The sequence below is a fragment of the Alligator sinensis genome, unplaced genomic scaffold (genome assembly GCF_000455745.1).
Source record: "Alligator sinensis unplaced genomic scaffold, ASM45574v1 scaffold839_1, whole genome shotgun sequence".
Classification (NCBI taxonomy): Eukaryota; Metazoa; Chordata; order Crocodylia; family Alligatoridae; genus Alligator; species Alligator sinensis.
In genome coordinates, this window is record NW_005841885.1 from 1,116,250 (window position 1) to 1,128,833 (window position 12,584).

Genomic DNA, 12,584 nt, shown 5'->3' on the forward strand with positions numbered 1-12,584 from the left:
GCTAAGTATTATTTATTACCACCATTTTATTATGATGTTGGGCACCAATAAGAATAATAAAATGTTGCAAGAACACTCCTATGAGTTTGGTTTCAGGATTCAAGCTAAAACTCAGAACTTAAACTAAAACTCACCCAGGTGCAGCTCTGAGTGGCTGTCTCATCAATTTATTTTTAATTTTAATTGCAATCTCCGTTTCTAAGCTGCAGTCTCCTCTACCCAGTTTTGTTAAATTTTGCTTATGAAAGCACAGTATTATCTATGAAAGAGATCACCTTCATCAAGCAACTGCTTCTCTTAAGAAGCCTCAGACAGTATCGCCAAACTGACTCAGTTCCACTTTCATCAGAACGCCACCTTCATCATGCAAATCATTTCTTTTTAGCCCCCTAAACATTTGTTCCATGGTTTTTACTCCTTTACAAAATCAAGTTTCATTCTACTGTAGATACTGGTTTACTCATGAGGATTAACTCTTGAAGAGGCAAATTCTTGAGTTGACTTGTATACACACAAAAGTTGCATTACTTTAACTATACTGATGTGTTTCAAGTGGTCCAAACTCATACCCCACCAGTATGGACATAGAGCAGTGTGTCACATCCTGTCATACAGGAAGGGAATAAGCTCTACCAGCCCGAGGAACCTTTATGCTAATACCTACAGGCATTACATTTTGATTAACCTAATCAGTTTAAATGCCCACTCATGAAGGTATTCGGAGGGTTTCATTTAGCCCAAGAATGCAAGGCCCAATCTAAGTTAGTGCACCTAAGTAGGTGCATTAATTTAAATCCAGTACAGGCTAACCCAATCTCTGAAGGGGTTAACCTGATCTTGAAAACATTTTCATGTAGTTGGGCTTTCCCAGCCTGGGCCTGGGAAAGCGCAGCCACTTGCCCCAGCCCCAGAGCTGTGCTGCTTCCAAACCCCAGTAGCCCCAACTGGGCAATCTCCAGCACATGGACCCGCCAACCCCTGTTCAAGACCTGCCAACTACCCCCATGGACTTACCAACCCCCTCCACAACTTCGAGTTACTCACCTCAGGCTCCCCACACTGCTCCTGTTCTAGGTTTAGGCAACTTAAAGTAAGCTGCATAAACCTAGGCAAGGTGCAGTGAAAACTTGTTTGCACTTTAAGTGTTGTGTTTACTTAGTTCTAGTCATAAGAAAAAAAAAAGCACACCTCTAACTGCCACATTTATACTGGTATAGCATGTGTATATAGAACCAGACCTAATACTGTATCTACAAATCACATTTTGCATGCAGTTAAGAACTTGATATTTAATGTGCAAATGCAAAATACCATTTTACATGTGCAAATTGCTATAATCTAAATACAGAACCTGCAGGTATAATCTTTAACCCCCTATTTAAAACCTCAGCCCATGATGTGTTGTTTATAAACTAAATGCTTACTACTTCTTACATAATGAAATCCTTTGGATGTGGTTAAGGCTGGTTGTAACCAACCAAAATATTTATTTTCAGTAAGATGGCCCTCTCCATCTATCTGCTTCTATCAAAAACTTTATTTTCAAATGGATTTCACCATTCAAACATGGCCAGATTGATTGAGGGGGGGGGTTGCTGCATGATTTCTCATGCTACTTAAATCAAAATAGACCATCACAGGTTGAGACTTACACTATGCTGCAGGCAACATAAATTTTTAATCTGCTTTTCCATTCTTTTGAATTGCATTCCCTACATAGGTTGGACAGTAACAATGTTTCTGTGTGCATATAATATTTAATCCTTTAGATCTTGCCAAGACTTGCTTTTTCTTTTTTGTTGTAAGAGCTGAACTTTCCATTACAAAGTTCACTTAAAGTCAGTATATAGAAATCTAGCTAGCTATGTTGGCTACAAATGTCCAACTCAGGATCCTTAAAATTCTGGTTTATTAGGCGGATTGAAACACTGTAATGAGTTCAATCATAAACCTTGGGGCTGGTCCCCACACACACACACACACACATACACACACACAGTAGCAAGCTACAGAGTCAGGTATACCTATCCTACAAGTGCTGGAGTCTGCTGTCGATGGCCAGTCAAGGATTCTTTCAGCGTGGTGTTATCCTCCAGAAGGGAGTCACCAGCTGGTCCTTCTGGCTGGACAGGTCTGGTCAAGTTGGAGATCAAGAGGGCGCCACTGAGGGTCACTTTTCACTGCCTTTTATCTGTCCCTGGCAGACTTTGGTGACTCCCCAGTTTTCAGGTTTGCCCAATCCAGGGGTCATTGACCCTCGTGGGACTTCCCCCCCTCGGTGGCTGCTGGATGGCATCTGTCAGCCCCAGGGGTCATCCGCATGAACGTGCAGGTTTGGAAGTCCGTTGATGAATTTTGAATAGGGCTCTGGGAGTGGTCGATCTGGAGATATTCAGCCCAAAAGTTGGTCCCCGGCGTTGATTAACTCAGGCCAGGGCTTCTAGCTCTTGATCCGTGAGGTTTAGAGATTTCCCGGTTGTTACATTGTCTTCTATTGAATTCTTCCGTTGGTTGATCTGCGGTGTCCCAGGTGTTAATTGCTGTCTGCTGCTACAGTGTTACACATTCAATCACTGATTCACTCGCTCTTTCAGGGACCAGCCTGATACAGGGAAGGACAGTTTGATTCCTGCCCTTGTTAACATTGTTACAATGTATAACTTACTTATGAAACTAAATACATTCAGTTGAAAGATGAAAGGTGAGGAGTATAAAATATAAGCTACCAATGCCATGGCACACAAATAGATAAGAATACCAAAATACAAGGGGAGATACAAAATGCTCACATACAAATTTTAAAAACACAATTCCTTATCTTAAAGTGAGAGAGAGAGGAAGGAAGAAAAGGTAGAAAAAGAGAAACATATCCAAAGAGGGGAAAGCAAATGCAGGCAAGAGGAAAAGGGGGCTTTCTGCTACAGCTATTTGTATGGCCCCATCATTGTAGGACATTACCCTCCCAGTAATTTGCTAAGTGAATCTGTCTGCACCACAGTCCTATGGTAAAGTATTCACTTTTTACAGCGTGGAAACTGAGGCACAGAGAAATTAAATGGCCTGCCCAGAACTGCAGAAAGTCTGTAGCAGAGCTGGGAACTAGAACTCCATCACTCCAGTCCAGTCCTTTAACTGTATGAGAATTAGGCCTGTGCAAAGTGGCTAATATTCACTTCACACAGCCCTAATGAGAATATCAAACCTTGCAGCAGCTCCTTCAGAACATACAAGTAGCATCTGCCTCCATTTTACACCTGAGGAAACAGAGGCATGTGAGATTAAGAGAGACCCATCAAAGGTCACAGAGCAAGTCAATGCTTGATCAGAGATTAGGATTAGAGCTGCTGCTTCTCATCTGCAGGTTCTGCACACTGTGCTATTCCTCAGTCAATCCCCTCTCTGAGCAACTGCTGAGCTCAGTCCTGGTGTTTTTATCCAACTGACCTGCCTCTTTTCCATGCCTGACAGGAAAGTCTCCTGAATACACCTGTCCTACATCAGCTTCATAACAGCCACTAAACCTCTCCCTATTTAAATACTGACTAACCTCTTTCCATGAAAGAGGCATTAAGATAGTGCAAGGTAAGCACCATCCCCATCACCCAACCTCTAGACTGTGCTTCATTCTCCATCTCCCCCTGCAATTAGCATTTAACAGCCATACCAAAGCAATTTTGCTTTAATTTCAGCATGGGGGTTTTGTTTTCAAATCTTTCCTTTGTAGGCCATGCTCTATACCAGAGAACAGCCAGTGATCTTTGCACAACATATGACTAACACACTGTCACTGATCTTCATGGCATAGCTGCTCTCATATAATTACCTAGCATAAATATTGAAGGGTTTTAGGGAGGGGAGTGTACATGTTTGTGTTGCAGTGGGTTAAATGCTCTGGTAGCCTGTCACCACTGGATGCACAAAATCCTCATTGGATAAGAGAGAAATCATGAGGTCTTTCATCCTTAACCCTGTATTTGTGTACAGCTAAAGGCCAGATTACAGACTATCCCACATATGCACACAGAGGTGTAAGAAGGAGGCATAAGGTGGGCCCTCACCCCCCTGACCTGGCTTGAGAGAGGCAGCACCCTTGTGAAACTACCATGTTGCCCTTAAGCACATGTGGGCTGCACCAATGAGTTGTGCCCAAACACTATTTTGGGAGTGTTTGCTTGGCTGACCCAATGTAGAACAGGCTGAGACTTAGTGATTTACCTGCTTGCCAGCACAAGCTGCCCCAGCGCTAGAAGCAGCGCAGAGTATATCCCCAAGGACATACAGAACAGGGGTAGCACTGTGGGGGCAACCTGGTACTTGGGTTTACAAGACTGCATTATGCTCTAGTAATATACACTTCCATGCATCTGTATGAGTGTAAATCCAGCACATATTACAATGCTGGGAGCTTTACACAGTCAGATGGATAGGCAGGTGTCCACATTACACTTCAGAAAGACCACACTGCCAATATATCCACTTTGCTTAATATCCTGTGTGCTCAGGCATCCTGAAAACAGCAGGGAATCAATTACAGCAGCTCCTGCAGCATTTATTTTCCTTTTAGTTACCTGCTTCAGTTTCAGTTGCTCTCTTCTTTGAGATCAGAGGCCATGTTTTCATTGACAGGGGCACACAGGAAAACAGACTGTAGACAACAAGCTGCCCTCCACAACGGGAAATCAGTGTACAGGCAGGCAGCTTTAATGACATAGGAGCAGAAGTTATTTCAATGATCTTTTTTTGGATTGTTCATTTTAACTTTAGGCTCCAGAACTTTTCTAGAGGTTTATCCTTTTAGGGCCTGTCCATGCTCTCTTACTTTCATGTGTAGTCTTATCTGACCCAATTTCATCAAAGTGAAAGGCAAAACTCATTTCCATTTCCATGATAGCAAAGCTGGGCACAATGGCTTTAAAGGGCTCATTCGCATGAACAAGGGCTTCAGGATCAGGTCCTTATGGGAAGAGAATTCTTGGTCTCCCCACATGTTCAGATTATGTTTATAAATGCAAAAATGACCATGAGATGATCACTTCCTCCATCCACCGTAAATCAGGGAAATTGGCCAGTAAAGTAGAAATCCTTGATTTTTTTTTTTAGGAAAGCTGACTTCCACAAGCTTAGGGGATTGGTTGGTGAGGCCCTGCAGGATAATGGTTTGATGAGGAAGGGGGTACAAGAAGAGTGATCGTTCCTCAAGGAAGCAATCCTAAAAGCTCAAAGGAAGTCCATTCTCTTTCATAAGAAAAACAGCAAAAGGCCTGAAAGGCCCCCTTGGCTCAACAGGGAAGTCATGGACCTTCTGAAATTAAAATGAGAAGCCTACAAAGGATGGAAGTCAGGAATAACTACCAAAGAGGAGTACTTGGCAACAGCCTGCATCTGTAGGGAGCAGATCAGGATAGCAAAAGCACAAACTGAATACAAATTGGCAACCAGAATCAAGGACAACAAAAAGTCCTTCTTTAGATATGTAGGACGTCGGAGAAAAAATAAGGAAAGCATAGGGCCCCTGATGAATGAAATGGGATGGCTGAAAACTGACACTCAGAACAAAACTGAACTCCTGAATTAATATTTCATGTCAGTCCAAGGGTGTTAGCCTGCTTGACAGGATACAGGATGATCATGGTGGGGGTGACCCCCTCCCCCATAATTTGCGTAGATGTTCTGGGGGAACACCTACCAGGGCTGTGCAAAGCTTTGGTCCCTGATTCAACTCAGCAGAGATCAGGGAATTGAATCAAATCAGAGGACCCTTTAATATCTCTGAATGGAATCGGAACCCTCCGGATTGATTCAGAGAGATTCAGAAAGATTCGGCAATTCGAACATAGACATAGACACAGCTTTAAACGGTTTTTTTCTACATAATTCTAGGTAGCAGGTGGCTCATGAACGCTGTGATGCTGGGGCACATGGAGTGTCCCACAGAAGCATGGGGGGCTTCCCAGTGTACTCAGCAGCAGACCCAGAAGTGGACCAGAAGCACTTCCGGTCCACTTCCTGGTCTGCAGGGGAGCACAAGGGGGCCCCCCACCTGCATCCCCCCAGCTTGGTGACTGGTGCCTCCTGGGTCTGGGGGGGCACTCCCATGGCCAATTACCAAGCTGGGGGGGCGCGGAGAGGCCCCTATGTGCTCCCTGACGAACCCGGAAGTGGATCAGAAGTACTTCTGGTCCACTTCTGAGTTCGCCGCCGAGCACATGGAGGCCCCCCCACCCCCTCCCCCTCCCTCCTGTGGGATGTTCCATCAACTTATCGAATCAGGGACAGTGATCTGAAGGAGTGAACTGAATCTCTGTCCCTGATTCGGGCCAAATCTGAATCAAATAGGGCCCGCTTCACATACCCCTAACACGTATAAAGGCTAAATATCTACAAGTCAGCAGGACCAGATGAACTACACCCAAGGGTGCTAAAAGAACTGGCCTATGTCATTGCATGACTGATGGCAAAGTTATTTGAAGACTCATGGTGCTTGGCAGACATCCCAGAAGATTGGAAGAAGGCTAACATGGTGCCTATCTTTAAGAAAGGGAGAAAGGAAGACCCAGGAAATTACAGGCCAGTCGATTTGACCTCAATCCCTGGTAAAATCCTGAAGGAAATTATCAAAGAATCCATTACGGACAGGCTAGCAGAAGGCAATATTCTGAAGGATAGGAAACATGGCTTCATTACAGGCAGGTCATGCCAGACCAACCCCATTTCCTTTTGTGATCAGGTTACTTGTCACCTGGATGGGGGAAGTGAGGTTGATGTCATATACCTGGACTTCAAAAAGGCCTTTGACCTGGTCTCCCACAAAGTCCTCATGAAAAACTTAGGAAAATCTGGCCTTGACTACTTTACGGTCCAGTGGCTAGGTAACTGGCTCTGTGGTAGGACCCAGAGAATATTGATTGATGGAACTGAGTCATCATGGTGGAGGGTGACCAGTGGCATTCCGAAGGGTTCAGTACTCAGACCAGTACTCATCAACTATTTGGATTCAGGTATTAAAAGTCAACTAGCAAAGTTCGTTGATGACACCAAACTATGTGGGAGTGTGGTCATGCTCAAAGACAGGCTGGCAACATAGGCTGACCTGGACAAGCTCGTGAGGTGGGCGAACCTCAACCAGATGTTGTTTAATACAAAGAAATGTAAAGTGCTCCATCTGGGGAAAAATAATCCACAATACTAGGGGTATGCAAAACGGGCCCTATTCGATTTGGATTCAACACGAATCAGGGACAGTGATTTGATCTGTTGATTTGGATCGCTGTCCCTGATTTGATTCGGACGAATCTGAATCTGAAGATTCGATGCTGATTCGGTGAATCAGTGATTCAGATACAGGCACAGCTTTGAAAGTTTTTTTTCTACATACCTTGAGGTAGCACCATGGCTCATGATCGCTGCAATGCTGGGGCAGATGGAGCGTCCCACAGGAGCATGGGGGGCTCCCCAGTGTGCTTGGCAGTGAACACGAAAGTGAACTGGAAGTACTTCTGGTCTACTGCCGGGTCTGCCAGGGAGCGCACCGGGGGGGCCCCCCGGTGCCCCCACCCCCGGCTCAGTGATCAGCCACAGGAGGAACCCCAGGTGCCCCCCACCCAGACCCAGGAGGCACCAGTCACTGAACTGGAGGGGAGTGGGGGGCCCCCCTTGCATGCTCCCCAGTTGGACCAGGAAGTGGACTGGAAGTGCTTCTGTTCCACTTCCGGGTCTGCTGCTGAGCACGCTGGGGAGCCCCCCATGCTCCTGTGAGATGCTGCATCTGCCCCAGCACCATAGCGTTCACAGCCCCTGCTACCTAGAGGTATGCAGAAAAAACATTTAAAGCTGCATCTACGTCTGAATCGCCGAATCAGGCCGAATCTCCGCTGAATCAAATCAGGGTCCGAAGCTTCGCACAGCCCTACACAACACACTTATAGGCTTGGCAGTGTTATGCTTGCTAGCACCACATCTGAACAAGACCTGGGTGTCATGATATACAACAAAATGAACATGAGCCACCAATATTGGCGATGCATACGGAGTGCATGCGGGTGCACCCCCTGAGCTTGGTGGTGCACCCCCTGCAATAAGGCACCACTGACATTGCTGGCAGCACCTGCGGGCGGTCACCGCTTGCCACCCCCGCCCACCACCGTTGGTGACGTCTGTGGGCCATCCCCGATTGCTGCTGGCTGCTGTCAACGCTGCCAGTGGCATATGTGGGTGGTCACTGACCGCTGGTCAGCACTCGCCACCCCTCCTCCTCCCCCATGCTTAGAGCGCTGGGGGTGGCTGTGTCCCGCTTGCCGCTGCAATGCTCCCACTGCCAGCAGCGCTGCTGCCACCTGCAGTAGCTCACCATGCCCTACCAGTCTCTGGGTGTACGCAGCATTCATGGCCACTAATGCAACACCATAGCTGGCAGAGTTAATCAGACACTGGCATGCATCTACTGAGGCATCTCGAGCAGGGCTAAGGATGTCATCCTCCCTCTCTACTCAGTTTTGGTGAGACCACAGCTGGAGTCCTGTGTCCTGTTCTGGATGCTGCACTTCAGGAAGGATGTGGACAAGCTCGAGAGAGTCCAAAGGAGGGCCACATGCATGATTAAAGGCCTAGAGACCAGGTTATATGAGGAGGGGCTGAAAGATTTGGGACTGTTCAGCCTGAAGAAGAGAAGACTCAAAGGGGACTTGGTGGCAACCTATAAGTATATCAAGGGCGTTCATTAGGGCCTGGAGGAAAATCTGTTCACCAAGGCCCCCCCAGGGGAGGATAAGAAATAATGGGCACAAGCTGATTAAGGATTGCTTCAGGCTAGACATAAGGAAGAACTTCTTTACAAGTCAAGTGCTGAGGGTTTGGAACAGGCTCCCCCAAGAGGTGGTACAGTCATCCACCCTGGTGATATTCAAAAAGTGTCTTGATGCCCATCTTGCTGGGATCATTTGATTCAAGCAGTCTTCCCTGCCCAAGTGCAGGAGAGCTGGACCCAATGATCTGTAAGGTTCCTTCCAGCCGCTAACAACTATGAAACTATAAAAATATGTTTTACAACTTTTGCTATTTTGGGAGGTAAAGAAGTAAGACTAAAGCACAACAGCTGTTTTCAGCTGGACAGATTACCATTCCCTTTAGTGCCTCAGATCTCTTAAGCACATTCATATGAGGGCATGTTGTAAAGATGAAGCCAATGAGACTTAGTTGTCACTAGAAATTATAAAACCTCTTCTTAGGAGAAGGTTTAGCAAAATAAACCAGTAAATATTGTAACGGTTTTTGATGGAAATAAAGACTGATTTCAAAAAATATATTATCACAGGGTTTGTGTGCTAAGCTGTAGAGTGGGCTGTCATTTTTGGGTGGGACAGAGCAGGTGGTAAATTTCCCAGAACCAGGGGATGTGTTATAAAGTGAGTAAACCTACCAGCAAAAAAATTTAGATATGTGACCAGAGCAGACCTCTACATATTTTACTATAGGGATTCTCAGCAGACCTCTACACATGCAACACTCTTGAAGAAGGGTAGAAACGGGTCCATTTCCAGGTTCTCTGCGAGCACATGGAGGGCCCCACCCTGTGCTCCTGTGGGGTGCTCTATCCGCCCCAACATCACAGCGATCACAAGACACACTGGTACCTTGAAGTATGTAGAAAAAACATTTAAAGCGGTGTCTACGTCCAAAACACTGATTCTCCGAATCAGAATCGAATCTTCAGATTTGGATTCAGCTAAATCAAATCAGGGACAGTGATCCAAATCAACAAATGGAATCACTGTCTCTGATTCAGGCTGAATCTGAATCCAAATCGAATAGGGCCCACTTCGCACACCCCTACTATTAAGCACAGACATTTATTTTCTGAAAAATAGATTTCTCTGTGTGTGTTTTGGGGTGGTGGCTTTTAATTTTGCAGAGGGGTTTTAAAGGTTGGGGGCTCTTCAGAGTTGCAGTATGTGTATGATGTTAAATTTAGGATTCCATTTGTGGAAAATGAATTCTTGATGCTGAGATGTAAATTGTATATATTTCCTAAATGATCTCATGCAATACCAGCAATGAACATGATGTTTCAGAGAATCAGCTCCCCAAAATACCAGAGGACCAGGAATCAGACCAAAGGCCTCTTACAACATTACCGCAAAACCATAGAAATCAACCTTCTTAAATATGAGAGTCCAAAAGGCTGATCATTTCTTTCATGTGACTGGGGGTGGGGTTTGTCATGCCAGGTGTCATGTGACTGGGGGAAGGGAAAGGGTTTGTTATGTCACATGTCATGTGACCTGGAGCCTGGGGGTGGGATTTGTGATATCCTGCATCATGTGACCAGGGCAGGGTGGGGTTTGTGATGTCACATACCATACCAGGGGAAAAGGAGACGTCAAAGACCATGTGATGGGGCAGGACCTCCAGTCCCAAGATGGTGGCCTAGATGGCCACCTGTCAAACTGATGAGTTCGTGTTTCTATATAATACTTTCATCATTTATTAACCCCTTATAAACTATTCATATGTGAACATTTCTAAGCAGTGGAACTGAATTGCTCATTTTATCCCACTAGATGTTCTGTCAAAATCAGACCTGGAGTGAGCAGGTGCAGTCCACCATGGCTGCCGTGACCTGGACTAGCCTTATTTACTGCAGAGCATTTCTAGCTAATGAGGGCTGGGTGAGTCAGCAGCCATCTCTGGGAACAGAGCTCACCAGAGAGCTCTCTGTTGCACTTAGGTTTCTGAGAGTGGACTTATACATTGCTCTGATTAGCGGACAAATTAGGTGAAAGATCAACATCAGCCTGGATTCAAGACACAGGCTTGATAGATGGTTTAGGGCTGGTGGCATGACAGCTGACAAGGAACATATTTCTATACAGAATACAGCACAGGGATCCTGCATCCCTCTTATTAATAGTAATTCAAGGATCAACATTGTGGGTAGGAGAACTTTAAATACAGTCTTCCTCACTGCCTTGTGCCTGATATTGGAGAGAAACAAGCACTGTTGCAAACAGATAGCAATCAGGCAAGAACTTGCCCTCCTGCTTTATTTAACTTGGAACATAGCAGGGTGCCTGAGAAACAGTCTTGCTCCAACCACGCATCCCCCAAAATTCACAAGTACAGTATTCATTGCGCCAGGGTCCTTAATATGTCTAAATTTAATTTGCTCTCAGTAATGTACTGTAACCACTCTAATCACAGACAAGGATAATGCTTCTCCATCTAAATCATGTAATGGATGAGACAGAGGGGAGCAACCTTTATGGTAGATTAGGCAAAATAAATAGCGGGTCAGCCAAAATAAATCTCGGTTCAGCTAGTCCACTGTTAGGAAAGGATGGCCTGGAGATGCAAACACATTAGCTCAGCTGGAATACCCCAGTTACAACATGGCTCTGTATTACTTTAAACTAAACTCTGTCCCAATGTATATATTTGCTTTCACTGTGCATGTACACAAGGAGGAGGAAGAGGCCAGTGAATTTGTTAGGATTAGGGACATAAATAGCTCTGTATATAAGGTTACAGTTGCACTTCAAAAGTGTCACTGGGTTGGAACAAATACCATGGCTACTTTAATAACTGCAAGGATAGAACTCACACCTCCTGCTCCAGAGTCAGAGCCTTGAACTGAAGGACAATCTCCATTTGTGACAGTAGTATGGGGCCTGTGACACAGCTGCGTTGAGAGGCATAGTTAGCCATGTTAGCCTGAAGTCAAGTAGAAGACAGGGTAGATTTACACCTTAAAGTATAACCAAAATACATATGTAGGTGTGTGTGTATGCATGTGTGTGTGTATTATTAAATACATACATGCAGTTATTAAAATAGTCGTGATATGTGTTCTAGTCTACTGTTACTTCTGAAGTGCAACAGTCACTACACACACACACACAAACACACACAAAAGCTTTTGTGAACAAGCTTTTGTGAGCTGAAGCTCATTTTATCAGATGCTGTGCTTCTAAGGAAGTAAGCTTCACCTAACAAAAGCTTGTGCTATATATATGTACACACACACACACACACTCATACACACAAACAGAGTATGTTACAGCTTGGATTGGCTACCATGCTTGTATATCATAGCCTTCTAACAGAGCCTATCAAGGCTGGTCACCTCAGCTGTGGCAGGGTAAATTTGTACCTTATAGATTAATCAAAGTAGATTTTATGATATATATTACAAACACACACACACACACACACACACATGTATGTGTATATATGTATGTATGTATGTGTATATATATGTGTGTGTGTGTATGTGTGTATGTATGTATGTATACTCTACATTGGTTAGTCCATAAGGTGCAAATTTACTCTGCCTTCTATGCAGCTGAGTTGAACAGCTTTGATAGGCTCTGTTACAAGGCTATGATATACAAACACAAGCTCTAACATACCATAGGGAAAAATAGTATGTATTGTTTGCTGCATTTTGTCACAACCCAAAGGGTGTGATTTTTGTTTGTGTGTGCTTCGGCACTGCTAAATTGTCCCCGCTAAATTGCAGCTTCTTTGCACGGTGGAGTTTTCTGCTGCAAAAGAGAACCCCGGTGCAAGGGAGAATTTCCCGCCAATTT

At 44.9% G+C, this 12,584-nt stretch overlaps 1 protein-coding gene across 9 annotated transcripts in view; it reads right to left on the minus strand.

Moving 5' to 3' along the window:
- KBTBD12 (kelch repeat and BTB domain containing 12) overlaps positions 1–12,584 on the minus strand; it is an 87,026-nt gene that overhangs the window by 8,166 nt on the left and 66,276 nt on the right. For 2 of the 9 annotated variants that reach the window (XM_025196819.1, XM_025196820.1), the window contains one exon: positions 4,569–4,698. The exons of the other annotated variants lie outside the window; for them this stretch is intronic. In XM_025196819.1, the coding sequence (XP_025052604.1) occupies positions 4,569–4,698 (130 nt within the window). The remainder of the gene's footprint in view (positions 1–4,568; positions 4,699–12,584) is intronic. 9 annotated transcript variants of the gene reach the window in all.